The 21,745-nt window shown below is 42.3% G+C and overlaps 1 protein-coding gene across 1 annotated transcript in view; it reads left to right on the plus strand.

The window, feature by feature from the left end:
• Positions 1-3,283: 3,283 nt before the first annotated feature.
• smpd3 (sphingomyelin phosphodiesterase 3) overlaps positions 3,284-21,745 on the plus strand; it is a gene marked incomplete at both ends in the record, with an annotated part of 27,560 nt that continues 9,098 nt past the window's right edge. Inside the window, 5 exons of the mRNA XM_080027475.1 lie at positions 3,284-3,585; positions 4,690-4,926; positions 5,523-5,827; positions 5,978-6,594; positions 21,345-21,420. Coding sequence (XP_079883601.1) covers positions 3,284-3,585; positions 4,690-4,926; positions 5,523-5,827; positions 5,978-6,594; positions 21,345-21,420 — 1,537 coding nt within the window. The remainder of the gene's footprint in view (positions 3,586-4,689; positions 4,927-5,522; positions 5,828-5,977; positions 6,595-21,344; positions 21,421-21,745) is intronic.

Genomic DNA, 21,745 nt, shown 5'->3' on the forward strand with positions numbered 1-21,745 from the left:
GCCGATTCATTCAGCATTTTCGTACTCATTGGCAAAAATATTGACACACACACACACACAGGGCGGGTGTCCGTTTATGCGAGACAGCTAGCAAACAAAATTGAGACACACGGAGTAAGATTGTACTGTTTTGAACCTAGGCTACATTGTTGCACCCACTAAATCAATAATGCACAGACACTGCGGAGAATAAAGTAAGATGTCTTCCTACCTTCATGCTTATTTGCCCGAAGCATCCCATAAACTGTCCATAGAGCCCTCGGCCCCTATTTCCCCTGCTTCTCTCTTTACTTTTCTCCCTTTTACACACGCGCCCGGGCCGGCAAGCTACAGGTGCAGCTCCGCACCACTTTTGCACCGGGTCAAAGGGCATTATAGAAGTGCGATTAATCTGCGTACATTTTTTTATTCGCGTTAATTTTTCTGTGATTAATTAATCGAAATTAACGCGTTAATTTGACAGCCCTAGTTATAACCTTGAGAGACTGATCCGCAGTATAAAAAGCAGCTCCTTGGTGTTTAAGGGACACATTAAGGATAACCCTGCAACTGTAACCTGTGATCATATGTGTCCTTCAGCAGGCATTGTAGTGTTTGCTTCCTTTAATGGATTCAATTAAATTGAACAACTCTGTAAATTAATACCAGAGTTTTATCGCTACGCGGGTTAAACAGTGCTTTACAATCTTAACACTAACCAAAGGCTGTGGCTATGTGGGTAGGTCTGGGCAGTCGTCTGATTCCAGGGTTGGTGGTTTGATCCCTGCCCCCATGCCAAATGTCAAAGTGTTTCCTGGGGCAAGACACTGAACCCCAAATTGCTCCCGATGGTTCCTGCCATTGGTGTAGCTTAGTCAGTGGCAAAACAATGTAGTTCAATTAAAAAGCCTTAGAATATCTGATTTTCAGCAGCCTTTGCCATCGGTGTGTGTGAATGCGTGTGAATCTGGTGTGAATGCAACAGAAGTGTAAAGCGCTTTCCAAGTTCATACCATAACCTCAGTCCCAACTACAATGTCAGACTGCCAGGAAGCTGAATTTACTAAGTTTAAAGTAGTGTCTGTCTGTCAACCTGCTAATCTGCCAGATATTCACACATCAAGTCAGACAGCTGTTCAGCCGACAGTGAAACAGTTCAGTGAGTCATAGTATTCTGGCCTAGTGGTGGTGCGTCATCAGGTCATCTCTTAATCTCTCAACCAGTCAACAAGCACACCAAGAACTCCTCGTAACATGAATCACTGCTGTACACAATGGTTTTGGCAGTGCAGAAGAAGATTACTGGGATGGAGGAGACAGTGATGATTGTTATCCTGATATAGATGTCCTATTCAGAGGATAAACTTGTATAACAAAATAATATCAAAGTGTTGTTTTCCTTAGAAAGCGTTCTGTCTTTTAAAAGATAAAAGAACAGACAATGTATTCAAAATGATTTCTTTTGGGCAGACCATGTGTCCTTCTTGTCCTGTTTCTGTTTGGTTTTTCAATTGTGACAATGTGGTAGGTGTAGTTAAGAATAGATTACCACATAAATATTTCAAATAAAACAAGTGTAAAAGCACAATCACTTTTTTTTCTCTTTAAGCTGTTTTCATTCGACAGGCTTTAGTGCATTGAATGAATTGGACGTTTACGATATTACAGGTATTCACTGTTGCACTAGGGAAGGCGATTAACAGTGCACAGTAATTGGAGACATTGCTTTACCTACTGCATGTTTAAATATGGCATATGTTTCGGAAGAGCTGAGTGTGAAGTCGTGTTTTCATTTGGTTTTGCTTCAGATCTGACATCGTATTAACTAAGAACGCTTGAGGTGGTTCTACTCACTGTGAGCTGCTCCCTGTGGGAGATGTTCAGGTTACACTGAGGTCAGAGTGATCCTTGTGTCTCCCTAAACCCCTGGCTGTTGACATGAACAAATTAATCAAGTCATTATTTATTCATTCGGTTGAAAATTGATTCTCTTCCCCACTCTGGCCAGCATCGGCATTATGGTCGGTTGGAAGGAATTCAAGGAATTTCTGGTTAAGTCATCTGTGGCCGGGAGGAGATGAGATCTTTTAAAAAGCTGTGGTTAGTGTTAAATTGATCGTCATCGTTTTGCTGACCATGTATTACCTTTACTTTGAGGAATTCTTCCCACAGCTCATTTTCTATTTTAAAAGGGACCTTTGTTATTAAAACATGCTTTGGAGCATCATTCATGTTGCTGTTGTAGTGGGAAAAAATGAAGAAAAAGAATGGTGTTTTGTTCAATATAGAAAAACAACCTCAGCTGTAGTTTTTGCCTGTGGACATAAGAGCACCTTGTCGAAACATACATTTATCATGCATTCGCAAAAATTAGGAAATGTACGAGGTTCATTCGGCTCCCAGCATGCCTACGTCAGGGAGGGTTGTGCTCAAATATTGATACGGCAAAATATATTGTGATATTCATTTTCGTGATATCTGTATCGACATCGAGCTTCAGTATCAATATTTTAGAGGACGGAATTTGAATTAAGGTGTGCGCTTAATTACCAATATAATGTAATATGATGCATTAAGAACATCCAAGATCTTACACAGCAACTTGTATTTCATCTCTGTATTTCATCTAACGTTTTCATTGAACTATGTGGAACACCGGCCGCAATAAATGGCAATATGCATTGTATTGCAATGTATCGTGATATATCATATAACTCACGTATCGTGATATATATCGTATCATATAATCCTTGCCAAAACATAGCCCTATACATCATAGGTAGTCCATCACTGATCTCCTGTCTCATTTCCTCCCTCTATTCTTCTATCCACCTGCTCACTTTCACCAGGTCCTGAGGAAAACCACAGTGTTTAAAGGCCGCCCCTTCCGGAGGTCACCAGAGTCCTCGCCATCATAGATCCCTTGTTAGCGGAGAAGTTCTCAACATGGAAACCGCCTGCCTCCAGACCGCTCCACTTCAGCCCCCCTTTCCGAGGCTGTAATTGCTGAGGGGAGGGCTAGCGAGACTGAGACCAGCTCGCCCTGTGAAGATTTTTTTAAATCACCCAAACCATGTAGTGTACCTCTCTCTCAAGGAGGGGGGAGGGTCTATATTTGAGTCCGATTAATTTTTTAGAACATTTTTATACAAGTTTTTCTAATCTCTGGAACACCATTGTGGGTTGATTATTTTAAAGAGTGTATGTTTGTGTGTGTGTGGACAAGAACGTGTGCGAGGTGAGGAGGAAGTGCTAGAGAGGAAGAAAGAGAGAGAGACAGACGGAAGGAAGGAAGGAAAAAGAGATGGTCCTCCACGTCACCCCTTACCCCAGTGCCTGCTTGCACTTCCTGGATGGCTTGTCATGGAGCCTGGTGTTCCCGTGCTACTGGCTGCTGGACCGGCTGCTGGCCTCCTGCGTGGCCACCTCGCTGGAGAAGCGCCAACGCTCCCAGGACCCCTGCTCCTTCCTCACCCTGTGCTGTGTGATCGCCGTGCCCTGCTACCTGATCCTGGTCCTGGCATCCCTGCCCTTTGCCCTGCTGGGCTTCATCATCTGGGCTCCCCTCCAGGCCATCCGCCAGCCTTATCTCTACACATACAGCAGGTGAGAGTGGTCAGTGGATGGACCTTGTTTTTTTGGTGGGTTTTCTTTACCCCGACTTGCTTTCAAATCACGTAGCAAATGAAAAATGTAGTAACCTCCTATATATATTAAGCTGGTGGTGTTGAACACTCCTGGCCATCTATTTTGTTTTCCGACCTAGCAAATGTTGAGTCAAATTTACTATACAACAAACGTATAGTACTAATAGATTATGTAGGGAACCCTGGCATAAATCAAATAAACTTAAAAATAACCATAAAATAGTTTAGCATTTTTTTTTTATGTGGACCAAACAATATTTTTCACCTTCGTGTGAACTCATCTCAAACCTGATTGGTTAACACACCACTTGGCCATCATCACATCTTTGCCACTGATTTTCACACAGGATGTTGTGGAAAAGGTGTGCATCATGGCAATTTCCTCCCAACTATGTATCCAATGGGTTTTTTAATGAATTTGAGGTGAGAAATTGGCCATGCAGTTGCAGAGTCATGCCTCACTCTATATCTGCAGTACTGGTTGTTCACAAGGTTTGGTTTTTCAATTCAAGATTACAATTGGCAGAAAATGAAGTCATTATCTACTGTAAATAGTTTTCTCAATGGTTCCAGCTGCTGGGCTTATCAAGTTCTATACCCACAAACATTAATATACTGCATTTGGCTCTATTTAGTGTGGAAGAGCCGCACTCTCTTCCAGTAACTCCTAGTGGCACACAATATAAAATGAGATAGAAGTTCCCTATGTAATCTGTACTACTGTCCATGTTAAATATATAAATATTAATAAATAGGAAATAGCAGGTTAACTAGGGAGCATCAGATATACAGTCAGTTAGGCACATTTCTGAAACTTGTGACGGAGCCAGGCTGACAGTTTTTCCCTGCTTATAATATTTATGCTAAGCTAAGCTAATAGGCTTCTGGCTTCTCTTCTTTCTTTCTTTACTTATTTAGCAGAGAGAGAGAGAGTGGTATTAATCTTCTCGTCCAAACCTCAATAATAATAATGATAATTTCCTTAAAATCCTTTTTATTAATTCATCGTGGAGGGGTTATTCTGTTTGACTGATGTAGTATTTTGTTTTCTTACCTTGTGCAGACCAGACAAACACCAAGCCGAGCAGGGCCAGGCCGGCATTGGGGAATGGAGGCCACAGGGCAGAAGCTTCTGTTTCTGCAGTGCCAATGTCTGCCTGCTCCCCGACGCCCTGGCCAGGTTCAACAACCTGTCAGACACGCAGCGGAGGGCCCGGGAGCTGGGGAGAAGGATCCGCAACGGTGCCAGTCGGCCTCAGATTAAAATCTACATCGACTCACCAACCAACACTTCAATCAGGTGAAAACATTTATTGTTGAAATTAATATCATTCAAAAAATACAATCTTTCTTGGGATGCAACTTCTTAAATGTACAGTCACTGCCAACAAAGACCCCAGACAGTCAAGCTTCCTATGTATATTATTACCCCTAGGCCAGGCAGTACAAAGTTTAGTTGTCTGTGGTGATATCCTACACACTTGCTGTTCTTCATGTAAATCCCAGCTGGCTAACTTGTGATCCAATAGCTTTATGATGGATGATGAACATCCATGCTCTTTACCACCTCTGCCACTGGTGTCTAAATGGGGGGCGGGCATTAGAGCAGTAGGGGTTCATCTGATGGCCAACTTTATTGACATGCAGGGCGTGAATGCATGGCACGTGGAATAATAGGCTACATTTTATTGCATTTCAAGCGGTCTCTGCTATATGTATACAGCGATATCAACAGCGGCGATAACGATACATTTTCTATTGTGCACTAGCAGAGTAGAAAAGTAACTTGTTTTACCATGGGCTTTTTTTGCCCCCTGTGCAATTCGTGCCCACCTATTTCTGACTCTGCTGTGTCGCCCTAATTCTTTTTTAATTTGTCTTTGCTCCTTTCATCAGTGCGATGTCCTTCAGCAGCGTTGCCACAGGTTTCCGCCGAACCTCCTCTCTGGACCAGCGTCCAGACCAGACACACACCACCAACGGCCCAGCCAACACTGAAGAGTGCCCGATTCACCCTGGAGCAACCGACTGTCCTGTTCACCACTCTTCTGGGGACCAGGGTTCCTCAGAATGCCCCCTTCACTCAGAGGGAACGGACTGCCCACTCCACCCTACAGGGACCCACAACAGCCAAGACTGTCCTGTTCACACAGCAGGGGAGGCTCCAGACTGCCCCATGCATTCCAATGGGGCTCAGAATGGCCAAAGCCATCATGACTGTCCCATGCATTCCAATGGGGCTCAGAATGGCCAAAGCCAAGATGACTGCCCAATGCATTCCAATGGGGCTCAGAATGGCCAAAGCCATCATGACTGTCCCATGCATTCCAATGGGGCTCAGAATGGTCAAGGCCATCAAGACTGCCCCATGCACGGGGAAGGGGATCCATCAAAACCAACCCCAGATTGCCCAATTCACACCTCAGGGGTTCAAATCAGTATCAGTGCCCCAGAGCCGGACCCACAGGAGGAGGAGGCCGAAACAGGGAACCATCGGCCTGGGGAGCATTCAGGGGGTGACACTGGCAGCATGACTGCTTCCAGGGAATCCCTGGCTCGTTACCATTCAGGTGACGGTGGCATAGGGATATCCTCCAACAACACTCTCTCCCACGTCCCTCGCACGTCCGTCTTCAAGCGCCCCGGACGAAAACGTCGCCACGGAGACGAGACGTTTGACCACGACATCTCTGCCTTCTTCCCCGCCAATTTGGATTTCCTGGCTCTACAGGAAGTGTTTGACCACGGAGCGACCACCAGACTGCGGGGGCAGCTGCACCGCTACTTCCCCTACGTGCTGAGCGATGTCGGGCGCTACGGCTGGAAAGGCTGCTGCTCCAGGTTCAAGTTCCTGAACAGTGGGCTGCTGCTGGCCAGCCGCTACCCTATCCTGGACGCTCGGTACGAGTGCTACCCCAACGGAAGAGGGGAAGACGCACTGGCAGCCAAGGGGGTGCTGTTTGCCAAGGTCAGAAATGTTAATTTTATTTTCTCTCTATCTGCTCTTCTTCACTGAACTGAGCTGAAGCACAATGAATATTCCATTTAAATTTAAAGGACTATTTTTGCCATTTAAGAAATGTATTTGCACTCTTGCCAGGTGCATATTGAACCAACAGATGTGAAATGGTGAACTCTTGGCACAAAAAGCCAATTAGGATTTGCCGAAATATAAAACTATTCCTTTGACCAATGACAACCACACAATCAGGAAAGCAATCAAGTAAAAGTATACACGTGTTCCATACACCTCTGTAATATTTTCAATCAATTTGTTAGTTTTAGAGAAGTTTTTGCTGAAAAAATAGAGAGACCACTTTAAGAAATGTCATAACTACTATTCTAGTCAAAATGTATATAGGGTGTTCCCCTAGTAAGTACGCTTTATTTATAGAGCGCCCTTCACAGACCAGGGTCACAAAGCGCTTTACATATCTTAACACATACTCAAACACCGATGGCAGTAGCTGGCCTCGCAGCAGACCCGGGTTCGAATCCGACGGGGTCAGTTCTCCGCACATCTTCCCCTCTTTGCCCCATTTCAACCCTGTCTCCCCAAATCTGTCTAATAAAGAAAATTGTTTAAAAAGAAAAAATGTATAGGGAAGAGTGGGGTGAGTTGTGCCAGGGGGGTAGTGCCACCTCTTGTTTCTCGAAAACCATTGAAGAAATAGGTCATGTGACCACATATTTTTGAAGAGCCATCCATTTGACTCATTCTTTAAAGAAGGGAGACACATTGAATGAGATGTAAGCACATTTAAGCTAAAAAAAGCATTTCTATGTTTTTTGATTATTGTGTCTGAACAATTATAGACATGTTTGAAAACATTTGACACATGTTTTAGTGCTTTAGAATGCTACACTATGAGTCTATACAGTTAGCACGATGTTAGCCCTAAACTGCTGCATCATGCTAGTTTTTCCAAAATGCTGGGGTTGAGGGGATTTGTGCCAAAGGGCCTGGGGTGAGTTGTGCCAGTGGCATGGCTGTATACGCTGGTCACCAAAAAGAAAGAGATTATCTACAGTAGCTCAGAAGAGACTGAAATCTCCATTCCAGTTAACAACACCACTGATGAAAGTTCAGATGGCCAGAATGTTGATGACGAGTCTGCTGGTGACTTTGTCATTGTGAGCGTTGCAGGTAAAACCACCTAGATCTGCTAGGCCTTGTTTAAGAAAATTGACGTGTAATCTTTGTAAAATATTTACTTTATTTACTTTGAATAAACCTTACATGAGGATTTTTCTAATGGATTTGTCTTGCTTTTATATAGCATTACAGTTTATGAGATATATATCAATGGCACAATTTACCCCAACGTATTCTCTCCAAAAGCACAACTCACCCCACACAGGGGGCAAGTTGTGCTATAAAAGCTATATTTCTAATAACAATTTAATTCAGATCCAAAGTTGCCAGGGATGCTCCAGATCCTGAAATATACGTACATATTTTAGTTGTAGACATTACTGTCAAGGCCTCCCTTTAAAGTCACTTTGAGTAAAAAGTGGCACAACTCACCCCATTCTCCCCTATAGGGTTATTTAATGGAGGATCTTAGTCAATGATTTGGAGAGACTGAGTCTGAAAGTCTTTCTTTCTATTCACAAGGCAAATTCACGAGGCAAATTAGAGCAAAATGTCACTGTGGTACTAATTTAATGCTTTTCCTGCAGCAAAAATGTGTCAATCTGATCACCACTTGGTGCTATTTCAGGCGACCACTGAGACATCTTGTTATCTCTAACACTACTATCGGTAACCTTGGCAAGGCCATAATTGAATCTGGCCATCAAGTTTATTTATACTATATTAACATATTATACATTCAGTATGTGAAAGAGAGTGTGAGTGTGAAAGAGAGTGTGAGAGAGGGACATAGAGTCCTGGTTAACGTGACCTGCAAGCTGTCTGCATTCATTACCGTGTATCTCAGTAGTACAGAAAAGGCGTGATGCCTTCTTCTAAACATTGTCTTCCTACTGTAAAAAACATGTATTCACCAGCATCTATTTTTCTCTGTTTAATAACCCTTTTGATGCTAGCTATCCTGTAAAAAGCACTTCACTGCTTCACAATTGCCATAATTTCAGACTGTATTTGGTAAATACACTTACTTCCAAGCGAATCCATTCACACATCTGTCATTTGGCTGAGTGCACTCCCCACAGTAATTACACAACACTCACTTATTGTCCATGTTGGTTATTTTTTTTTGCAAAAGTCCACGTGTTGTACAGTATTATATAGTCCAAGCACAGTGATGATAAACGTCATACCATACCTTACAGAATGATTTCCAACTGAAAGTTTTGTTTCAATGTGTATGTTCTGATAACTGTTAAAATATACTTAGATTTAATTGCATTATTAGGTGTAATCGGGAAGCAACAAGCTTACATAATTCAATGCATTCATACTCTTCCCATATTCTCCATTTTCTTGTTTGTTGCAAGGTGATTTGGCCACCCAAAATGAATCAATCAGATCAATGCAGACCAGGTCAGCACTGTAATGTAGAGTAGCATACTATTGGTTTTTGTTAATATTTGTTTCGTTCTTTGTCTTTTGTACTTGGAAGCAATACAACAATCTTGCAGATCAATACGTTTACATTCTTAAGTCTCCCTATTTAATTATACGAATGATAATAATTGATAAGAATCATGTCTTGTTTTTTCTAGACACTCAAATGTGCCTTTTTTGTAGAGATTTAGGAGTTGCTTCTCTTCCCAACAGTAACTGATGGACATGCTTCTTTCCCATTGTAGTCCAGAGCAATGCAGGAGGGTCCTCTGAAATCTACTGATATGTCCATTGGGCACTTACAGCAGGAAGTACCAATGTACTAATAAGGGCTACAAACAGAGTGAGGGAATTCCTACAGTGGATACCAGTGTTGCCTAGCCTGGAAATCCAGACCCTGATATCTTGAACGATAGAGGGTCTGGCGACGATCAATTGTAATTTCCAACTCAAGGGGCGGCTCCTACTCGTGCATTTCAAATGCCACTGCACGCAGTTGGATAGCACTACAACCAATCAGAGCGATGCACAAGGCGACGTAAGCCCCTTTCGTTTAGCGAACAGCTGTTAAACTGTTAAATTAAACATTTGCCGTTGTCGGTAAAATAGAACATTCCACTTACTTGCTAATGAAAGATTGGAGTGCCGTCTTCCAAATCGTTAAGGGTCGAGGCCAAAGCAGTCTCAAACTCACACAACATATCCGCAGCCATCTCTGATGTTTACTATCACGGCTTCGACGTCGCATGCACATCACTGTCGTCATCCGGTTACGTCCTCCCCAGAGTACCATATAAGGGGCTCTGGCGCGCCCGCCAGATTTCTGGCTTTCTTGATAAGCTTCAACGTAGCGTGTCCAGACCAACACGCGCAGCAAATTTAATTTGCCAGCGCCTAGTGGCAGGTCTGGGAATGCCAGGCTAAGTGTTGCCTCTTTTGAACTGCAATTCATTTGCTCCTGTGTATTAGGAACAGAGTTTTCCTTGGTAGTGCACAGTGTAACGCTTTAAAAGACAACGTGCTATGAATCAGTGATGAAGCAGCAGTAGTTGTCCGCGTATGTCCCATTGTGTGTGTGTGTGTGTGTGTGTGTGTGTGTGTGTGTGTGTGTGTGTGCGTGTAACTATTTTTGTGGGGACCAATTTGAGTTTTAGACCTTTAAAGTGAGGACATTTCGGCCGGTCCTCACTTCTGGACAGGTATTTAAAGGCTGTTTGTGGATTAATATAAGGTTTTTTAGGTTCAGGTACGAATTAGGATTAGGTGAGGGTTAGTGTAAGGGTCGGGGTTAGGCAATTAGTTTTGATGGTTATAGTAATGAGTGTGTGTGTGTGTGTGTCTGCATGTGTGTGTGTGTGTGTGTGTGTGTGTCTGCATGTGTGTACTGTTTATACCCCTGTGATTGTGTGAGCATTGACAATCTGTGAGATCTTTAATCAGACACCTGCTGTGACTGTCAGGATGTGAGACAGGATCTGATTCAGTTCCTGTATGTGTGCGAGACTCTGTTTTCTGGTTTTTGACCTTACATGGACCATCTCTAAAGAAGACACACTCCCTCACAGCTTGCATGCTGATAGTTTCCTCCAGTCAACTCTGTTGCCCCGCTGACAGTCACTGTGACTCACAAACTGGCCTCACATCCCTGTATCACTGTCTTCTTTTATTTTATTTTATTTTTAAAGATATTTTTTGGGCATTTTTATGCTTTATTGATAGTGCAGAGAGACAGAGGTGAAATGGGGCAGAGAGGGAAGTGACATGCAGAGAGCGACCGCGGGCGGGAATCGAACCCGGGTCTGCTGCTGGGGACGCCCTACCAACTGAGCTAAGGGCGCCCCCATATCACTGTCTTCTTGTATATGAGGTCACTCCAGGTCCCCTTGACAAGATGGCTGTCCGCCAACTGGCAGGTGCATGTCTCAGTGCAAGCTGTTAATATTCCAAACCTGACAACATTAAATTAAATGATTCTCCTCGCTGCCAGGAAATGGTTATATTTATATTGCAGCTCTATGCGTCACTATCCAGCATGACAGACATGTCTTAGCTGTAAAATCTTCCTTAGCTGGCCTTTATACTAGTCAAGAATACGTGAAGAAATAGACATGCTCGGCTTCCCATGTGTCAGAATGTCATTCTGTTTATTCAAACACCTTAGCTTTTACATATTGGGGTGTTGAAGCTGGATCCCTGTGGACTGTCTGTGATTTACTGTTTTTTAAAGCTGCATCGAGTTCCCCTTAGAGTGGGGATCTATACGGAACATTATAACAAGTGTTCATATAGTGTGGGTCTCTGTTCAAGGATATGGTCGCCTCGAACAGAGAGTTTCAGACAATGTATGTAGATTGGTAAAAGTATAACTTAAGGTTGGCATGGCATTTATATAGCAGGTAATTCAATAAAGTCAGGATACTGTCCAGCCCCTGGGAGTATGCCTTATTTTTCCAAGTTTGCTTTGCATTGCTATTAAATACCCAAACAAGTTAATCAAATGTTCCCAAGTGCGAAGGGACATTTGAGTCACTTTTAGCAGATATTTTGTGTCAACGATAAATATGAAGGAGCTCTTAGAGGCACACTGTTTTGTTTCTTACAATTTGCTCTGTTCAAACTGTACGTTGTTGTTGTTGTTGCTGTTGTTTTCATGGTGTTCAGCAGTGGCTCTTGCTAACCCATGTCTCTGAGCCAGCTGCAGGCTTTGATGTGCCTGCTGCTCAGTCCTCTGCGTCCTCCAGACGTCTTGGCAGCCGCCCAGGGCAGCGTCTTATTGTGAACTCTTGCTTCCCGCCCGTCAACCTTTAGTTGCACTCTCTACTCTTGCGCCTTCACTCCTCACTACCAGACACTGCGGCCCTCTCCGCCACCTGCCGAGATGCATCTCATTAGATCCGGTTCATTTGATGTATCTGATGTTCACGCTGCATGTGCTCACAGCTACCAGATACAGTGTTTGTTCTTTCATATCAAAAGCAACACAAGCATGCTCATTTGCCCATTGAGAAGTCCTTGTTGGAGTGATTAGACATCCTTCCTCTTTCACTTTTGCGTTGTTTGATATACTAAACCGGTGTTACTGTGGTGTTAGTCACATTATTTTTCCCCTAACATCACCATTGTGGGTGGTATTTTGACACCATCTATCATGGAGTTTCTGTTTGTGAGGTTTCCATAGCTGACACTCTTTCTCTTGTTTGTTCAGCCATTACCGCTATCAATGGCAAGGTTCTTTTGTTTGTTTCAAACACACACTGATCATAAAACTGTGCCACAGGAGAGCTATCAAATAATGACACTGAGCAGCATTGTGCTTCATCTAACAACCACTGAAGCAGACATTTGCGTGTATGCAACAGTGCATACAGTACAACAGTTGATTAAGAGTGTGTCTACACTTATTTTCTTATTTTCTTGGTTATTTCATTTCAATTTGGTTTACTTCAGGTCAAAGTATCTAGCACCGATTTACATTTGTGATTATAACTAACCAAGATTTTAGTTTTTGCCAAATGCCAACAAATCTGCCTCCGCCCATGCTCTGCTATTGGTCCCATGGCTTGTTTATGTCTGTTATGAGTGATATAATTGCTTCATCTTAGATGAATTCCATCCCTAGCAAAATTGAACTTGGGGCAAACAAACATTCTTATAATTTCCCAATGGATGTATTTACCTGGCGAGCAGGAGCGGCTCATCAACAAAAATCTGAATTGTCCTTCATGGAAAAAGTCCTGCACCAGACAGAGAGCAGAGAGAAAGGCAAAAGACAGGATATTAATTAAAAATGTTGCCCTGAAGAGGGAGCCAGCTATGGCTCTGTAATTAAAGCTTTTTAGCCTCAACATGTATTCCTTCTTATAATTATTGCAAACTACCGGGTAAATGGATGAAGAGTCATGTGTCTGCTTATGCGTTAATACACAATTTTGAATGTATGACTACAGATTAGGCTTCGAAACACAGAGACATCCAAATCTAGATTGAATAGAATGGAAATCAATGAGAGAATTTCCCAATACAAACCCTGGCCCTTAATGACCAAAAGGACATCCAAACACTATCGAGGTCATTTCAATTTATCGACACAAATAACTTTCCTATTCTGGTCCAGAGTGATTTGAACCTGTCTGTCGATGCAGAACTTATTCAAACACTGGCCAAGGTAACAGTACACAACATACGTAGGTCTTGGCTCTCTTTCCCCTTTATCCAGCACGGCTCATCTCTGTTGGATCATCCACTCCTCTTTGATATTTACACCAAAATGCTTTTGAATCTTTGATGAGAAAGTTTAAGGACTTCATGACGGGTTTCTAATTCTGCATTGTTTCTCTAAAACTAACTATCAGAGCTATAAACTGATAAGAATCCACTTGCAATTAACAAAGTACAAACAAACTCTCAAATGTAGTAACAGGAATTTGAAAGGGGAAATGTTTGATTGCCATGGCTTGCAACCTGGAACTCTTCAACTTCCGATCAACTTGTTTAACCCATCAACGCAAGACTTGATCTTGTCCTCAAAGACTTTGGACTTGGGGGGCACCCTTAGCTCAGTTGGTAGGGTGTCCCACCCCCGGGCCGGGCCTTTTAGTTAATCAAGATGACTCCAAGCCAAGTCGGCTTGGAGTCATCTTGATTAACTAAAGACTTGGACATTTCTCAACTGCTTGAAATAGATACGTCTAAATTGACTCCAGACTTAACTCGTGACTTAAACCTGTCAATTGACTAGGTCTTAACTTCAAATTGTCTCCTGATTGACTTGGACCTTGGATCTTTAATGACTTAAGCTTTGAGTTAAATTTGGCTTAACCGACTCAAGAGTTAACTCAAGTTCTATTAATTGACTTGCAACTTCATTTAAACTTTTCTCAACTGACCTGAGACTAGCAGCCCGGGTGCGCCTGTAGCATTTGCATCTACATGTGAATGAGGGAACAATCAAATATTTGGAGCAAAATTGCACACTTCCTAGGGGGAAAAAGCCAAAGGCCAGCGCTCTTTGTCACACGCAGTTATAGTGGTGCAAATGTAACACCATTGAGAACCTCTTCAAAGTTTGTGAGGTTTGAATTATATTGAATTCTTATTTAGTTATATAATAGGGAAAATATACAGTCAGAGGGGGGAATCCAGGGTGAGTTTATATCGGAATTTGAAATTAAACTGTTCTGATGGAGCTCAGGAGGATGATTCAATAAGGGCTGCTTTATTACAAATAATGTCACTAGATAAACCTGTGATCTGTGTGTAAGGGGCCACTCACACTAGGGCCGCGGCCCCGTGCCAAAGCTTATTAGCATACTAAAGTCTAGAACGTTTGGCCTAGTGTGACCACGCCAACCGTATTCCAGCACGGAACAGCCCCTTGGCCACGGCCACCTGGGAGAGGTGTGCCGTGGCCAAAGTACAGATGCTAATGAGATGACACGCGCACAAGCAAGCGCACAGGCGGCGTTCCTGACGTGAATTTATTAAGGATGCATTGTCCGTTAACGTCCGCTGCCTTACTAGTCGGCACCAGAATTGCCCAACACTTGGACTTGTAGCTATAATGTGTGAGAATTAACGTGTGTGTAAGCCTAGGTGAGGGCTAATAAAAGAGGGAGAGAGCTAATTAGGTCGGCTCAGAAAGCACAGCAAAAAGGTTTTCGTGTTTACTCACGTTCGTCAGATGATTTTTTTTCTTTTTCCTCCCGTCAGCTGTCATAACTGCATTTACGCATGGCGGTGGAGACGCACCCAAAACAACACACTGCGGCCCGGTGATAAGGAAACAGTAGCCTACACTAAGGTTTAACAAGAAACTTTATAAAGACACTTAAAAAAACGATCTCTGCCCATACAAAAAGTTCTGACTTGGATTTGATGGAGCGATCGATGTGTACAAAACCATCCGGATACATATGGTCTGATGACGGGCTGTTATATTAATAATAAACAGCGTGCTGCACAAATATGAGACTGTCCATCGCGACCTATTACGTCAAGGCTACATTTAAAAAAAACAATAGCTTAAGGATTCTCGTTGCTCTAATGTGGAAGTGGAATATTTGATGCAAATTTGGCCGGATGAAAATATTCACAAACAGTCGTATAGCCTACAAGTAGACTAAGCTCCAAATCCTAAACGCGCACGGTGACGTAGGCAAGGTGCAAGTGTGCCCAGGCCACGAGCAGTGTGAGCACGGGCCAGCGGGGGGAATGGGGAGGGGGTGGAATCGTGCTGAATCGTGCTGAGCACGGAACAGGCAAACGGCACTAGTGTGAGTGCGCCCTAACAGCCCACCTCTGTGGATGTAAAGCAGATGGTCTTTATGAAGCATCCGCAGCACAGTGCGTAAAACGTAAAATGTTCTTTTATAGATATGGTGCTAAATACGGGGCAGATTGCAGATGCTATTTCTGCGCAAATCATGATGTTTTTAGTGAGCGCAATCCATTCTTTCTGGATTCTTTGGCCCATGGTGTGAAATGGATGAACCTTCTTGAAACAATTAAAATAATCATTCATTCATTCATATGCACTCAATTCAAATGACATATCTTCTGACACAGTAAAGTGAAAAAAAAGTAGTCATCTAGTGGCAGGATTCTATCCAGGCGTAAATCTTTAGAACCACATTGGAATGACAGCAGCAACACATCCTTTGACTACACAACATTCCCTAAAGATAACACTGCTCTAAATTTCCCATTGAAAAGACTGAAACATATGAATAGCCGTGGTTTGGTTCATCTTGAACGACTGACGAACACAACCTCTGCTCATCCGTCCTCCCACTGCTTTTGGGCTGCCTATCTGTCATCACCCATGTCTGGCCGCTGGGTTTTAAAATGAAGGGATCAAACTTGTGTCACTAATGCGAGGCGAAAGTTCGTCTCAGTCCTCGTCTGGCGCTACAGTTAATGTCATCAGTTACAGCAGCCTTGGAGGTTTCATAATTAGGCTTTCATAGCTCAGCCTGGTCGGGTTGGCTCCCAGTATGAAATCGTCTCTCACAGCTCATATCAGTTCCGCTCAATTCTGTCTCAACGCCCTGTAATGAGGGGAAGTCTAGGGAAGTTTTTGCATCTCACATCCTGCACTCTGGCTCTCTTGCCGTTTTATTTTTTAATGGAATGCAGTTCATTTAATTTCATATTATTTTTCACGCGTATAGAGCAGCAGGGGAAAAATAGCCTTTCAACTCATTTTCAGGATAAATTGCTTCCAGCGCAGGCTTTCCCTTGACACAATGCGCAACTCCAATTAGAGGTTGACATTATCAACTTCATCTTCTGCATAGACCACGGACAATACAAACACACTATAGAAGTTCACTCTTTTATGGATGAGTGCGTACACACACACACACACATTTTGACTCATAAGTATCCCCTCAGGCCCCTTGTCAGTTTCAGGGTGCACACACACCTATTGAAGCATGGATAAGCCCCTGAAATATTAATGCTAAGCACGAGTGCGGAGCGGATAGCGACATGCAGATAGAACAGCAGAGGAAAAGGGAGACAAGGAGCAACAGAAAGGGAAAGAATGAGGGCAGACTCCAAGAGCAAAAGATGAAATGATTGTATGAAATTGTAATGGTCACTGTAGTGAGATTTACTCAAGCTGAGAAATGAAAAGCATGAGTGAATAACATTAAGGTAATAGATAGAAATATGGGCTTTTATCCTACTTTTTAACACACAGTGGTCTTCCTGCAGAGTGTGGAGAATGTTAATACATTTGGTGTATTAGAACTGAAAGCAACAGTTACAATGTTGAACTGTTCCTAAGAACTAATAAGTGATCATACTTTCACTTTCAACTATTTTCACGTAGTTGTTGAGAGTTAGAGGAGAAGCTTGCCACTATTTCTATAAGTTTCATACGTGGCTACAGCCAGCAGCTAGCTGTTATCTTAGTTTAGAATAAACATAGAAAGTGGGTGAAAAAGCAAGCATGGCTCTGTCCAAAAGTAAAACTATTCAGCCTGCCAGGGAGCTCACTAATTAACACATTATAGGTTGTTTGTTTACTCAAGCCTCTTTCACACTTAGTCCATGGGCTGAGACCCAAAACTCTAGCGTGAAAGCAGCCAATCACCTGCGGGGGCAAGTTGTGCAGTTAACACGTGTTGATTAGAGAGCTTTAGAGAGGATTGCAGGACATCTGTTTCCCCCTGCTTCCAGTCTAGCTATGCTAAGCTAACCTATCAGTCCCCTGGCTGACTCACTGACTGAGCAAAAATGTCACACTGTATCTTTAAATACGGTTAGGCCATCTAAAGTTAAAGTTATCTTAATTCATGCAAAATAAAGAATAGGTCCACACTACACGTTTCTGGTGCCTTGGTCAGCTGTTATCAGCCATTGACTCGCATCTTATGCAATATAATTGGAAAAGTTAATGTACCACATTCATTTAATGAAATTGGCTGAATTTATTCTGCTCTTAGCCCAACCATTCTCACAAAACACTCATTCCATTAAAGCTAATTGAATTATTGCCTCAATTCTTCGTAGGGATATGTATGGCCTTTGCTGTAAGGTGTATTTCCCACTACTTCAGTCTACGATGTGAGATTTGTGTTCGGTTTTTAAATCGAGCTAATAAGGGAATGCTTTATTGTGGCTTTTAAGATTTTTCATTAGGAGCTCGAAGCAAATACCATGCCAAAACAGCCATCCTTTTTATTGGCATTCAATTTCCATTTGTCTAAATGAAAGTGGCCTCCTCAGAGGGGTGAGCTTTGTACTGTGTAGTTAATTCACCAGACAGATAAATGCTGAGTTCTTTCCTTCTCACAAAGAATGAATTGATTTTAAATGATGCCCATTCATTTGACTGAACGAGAGCATCAGACGAAAAACATGTTTTGAAGTCATCATAATAATGGTTGAGCAAACTCATTTTCTGTAATTTTCCTGTCATTTTTTGTTCATCACCCTCTCTTCTTACCCTGATGCACTCATCACTCTGGAACAGGGTCAATCTGGACTCATCAGACCACACAACCTTTTTCCATTGCTCCAGAGTCCAATCTGTATGCTCCCTGGCAAATTGAAGCATGTTACCTGATAAGCCCTCTGAAACAGAGTTACATCTTTTCCAAAATCACAGCAAGAAGAAATAAGAAGCTGTTCTCTGCATCAGTTAGGGTTAAATAACCGCCAACTGAAACATATTAATCACTGCAGTTTTTGACAGATGGAGGGCTCTTGCCTATTTGCTTAGTAAAATCCTGGTGGTGACTTTTTGGGGGGGCGGACAGTGTATGTTATCTCAACAAGTGAAGACAGTTGCCTCGAGAATTACAGTAGAGTTCTTCAAAACTTTTCATTTCTACAGTGCATATATTAAAACTATAATATCTCGTGTTCTTAGTTCAGATGTATGGAAGGTCAAAAATAAAAGATTGCTGGAAAAAAGTTTCAGAGTTCTCAGGTGTTGTTTAATGAAGTGAGATCACAGGGACAGCGTATGCAGGTTTCAGAGACAGACAAAAAAGTCAAAAAGCAATGAGCCTTCTCGACAGCAAGGCTTTTTAACATATCTTGACAAAGGCTATTGATTGGTCTATCATCTTGTTGTCTTCTATCTTCTCGTCCAATCCTCTTCTTCTTCGCTCTCGACCACACTATGCCGAAACTGTATGCACTATGCCGAAAAGTAGAATTATGCTCCTGGACTTGAATGTAACTTGTATCTATGGTTTGGTCAACTGAGTCAGGAAAATACAGTAGGCCTTTTGTTTAAAATAGATACATCTGTCCCTTCTCTGGCCTAATTTTCAGGGAAAAACATCTATAAAACTTATAATAAATTTTGTGCTATTTAGTAACTCCCTTCCACTGTCCCTTCTCCAAGGCCTGAAATGAGAACAATTAGATCACATGTTATAAATGTATTACTTGTTAGTTGATTATACATAAGAGTAAATGCAAATGTATGATGGTGGTTATACGCATCATTAATATTTAAAAAATTAAAATCCTGACACATACAGGCTCAGCGAGAAGACGCAGCCAGCTGTTGCCGTTACATACAAGACATGAAAAAATTGATTGTTAAAGCTGAGTTTTCCTATTTTGCCAGAGGATTATTTCTGTCAAAAACCTTGCCAGAAAGCAAGTTTTCAGAACAAAAGTATTATTACTATAATGGAAGAAGTAAACTCTCATACGATAGTCCTCTACAAGAATGTCTCTGAATTGGCCTCCGACGGGGTACATTCTGTCTGGTTAAATATCTACTCCACCCAAGAAGCCTTTCCCACTTCAAGCTAACCACCCCACAATCACCATCTCCCTTTCTTTGTAAGCCTTCATTCCTCCTCCTCATCAGTGTACATCCACCCACCGGCACTTGAGAGCTGCCAGCCTCAGCCTCGCTCGTCAGTTCCATGTAGCTGAAAGACTCCCCAACACCTATGCTAAAGGTGTCTGATTACATCTCGAGCGATTGGTCAAATGTACTGCAGCTTTGCGCACACTCCACCGCTCGGAGGATATAAAGTATATTGAGCGGACTGATGACATGTTGGAAAGAAAATCTATGTTAGGCTACAGTGATGATTGAGTCAGCCCAACCTTCTCCAAACCTTCGCTCACTCATTTGATCAGCGCAATCGGATATCTAAACAACACTACTCCGAAAGAATAAACGCACCAAACAAATGGCTGTTTTTTATCATCCACTCTCTTCATTTAGTTTTGTTGGCTATGCTACTTTTCCTCCAATTCAAATACATCATCTTTAGGTCTTTGAATGGATCGCTAATCCTTATGATAGGAACCTGGCAGATGGGTTTTTTTTTGTAGAAGAATGCCATCTCCATTTGCCATTTGTTTGCACAGATCAATGGATGACTTTTTTTTAACCTGCTGATATAAAACACAAACATCCCATGCCCCTGGGACCATGGCAGGTCAACACTGCAAATGTCAGGGGGAGGGGGGGCAAACATTTTCTACTTTCTAAGAATAATCAACACAATTTTACATGCAGGACGGAGTTCTGTTTTTCCTACTTCTTATTTCCTATGGGTATGATCACACCAGCCATCCAGATTATGTCATTAGGATGAAAGCTTTTGTGATGGTAATCACAGTGTCTGCAGGCTCTTTACCGTCCAAAATCCTGTGTGTTATACAACAAGACTAAGGGCGTCCAGCAGTGAGCAATAGAGGCGTGATTCTATACAACATAATCACACATTTCAGTTAGACAGGTTATTTCTTTAGCCCACCTGACAATCGTTTCATAATATGAAATATTTATCATTTATTCCAGGAATGTTTGCTCTAAGTTACTGTCTGAAAGTGAACATGGGAGGCAAACACTGTATCTGAATGCTGAGAATATTTAATAGTGCTCACAGTAGACCGTATGCAGGTTCCAGCAATGCTGCAGAGAAACACATGCTAACTTTTCAGCCGCAGCAGCCTGCAATCAGAAGATAAGTGCACACCATAGATATGTTTAAATACATATAAAGATGTGTACAAGGTCCCACATGAATATTATATCCAGGGTAAGAGACTTATTTAGGACTTTATTAAACTTTCTCACAGATTACATTCTGAAATGTACAATCCTATTTTTTTCGGTCCTACATCTATAATTTCAAAATCATTGTGTTGTTTTTATATTGTACTATAATACTTAACATGCTCCGTCTGCTTTTCTGCAGTAATGACTGTGTGTGATTTACATACTCACACTGCATTCAGCAACAATTTCAAATTACGAAAAAAATATGGATTGTCAATTCTGAGATATATTTCATAACTATGAGTGCTTATGTGTGCTGTCATGCTGAATTGAGCACATTCTTCATGTCCTGTTGACCAATCAGATTGCCTGGTCAGCACTACTTGTTATATACTAATTATTACAGTATACGGATACCATAAACACAATGGAGCTCATTAAATCCTATACAGCTACAGATACAATTTTCTTGCCCCTCTGTTGCTATGTGGCACCTTAATTACGTTAATAATTAAATGACTGTTGTAATGACTCAGATTCCCCACTGGGATCAGTGATGGTTCACTTTGCCTCTTATGACCTAATTGGCGATGTCGTTACCTGTAAACACACTTGTTAAGTGGGATTTCATGCTGTTCATGTGTAAAAAATGTCCGACTGACTGTCCGTATTTTTTTTCGTCTCTTGTCCCACCCAGGTTCACTTGGGCACCTCCCATCAGGAGCAAAGGGTTGTGGGATATCTCACCAGTACACACCTCCACGCCATAGAAGGTACAGTTACATGTTCTGCAGCCCTCCATACTCTCTCTCTCTCTCTCTCTCTCTCTCTCTCTCTCTCTCTCTCTCTCTCTCGCCCTCTTTGCACATGCACACATGAATGTTTTATATCATTTTCCATGACGCTTTCACTTTTCACGTCTGTGTGCTTTTGTGTGTGTGTGTGCGTCTGTGTGTGTTTGTGTTTGTGCGTGTTTGTGCGTGTGTGTGTGCGTGCGTGCATGTGTTTGTCTAGAACAGCCAGATAAATACATGCACAGCCCTGTGTGTGTGTGTGTGTGTGTGTGTGTGTGTGTGTGTGTGTGTGTGTGTGTGTGTG

Source organism: Ammodytes marinus (assembly GCF_949987685.1).
Source record: "Ammodytes marinus genome assembly, chromosome: 5".
Taxonomy (NCBI): Eukaryota; Metazoa; Chordata; class Actinopteri; order Uranoscopiformes; family Ammodytidae; genus Ammodytes; species Ammodytes marinus.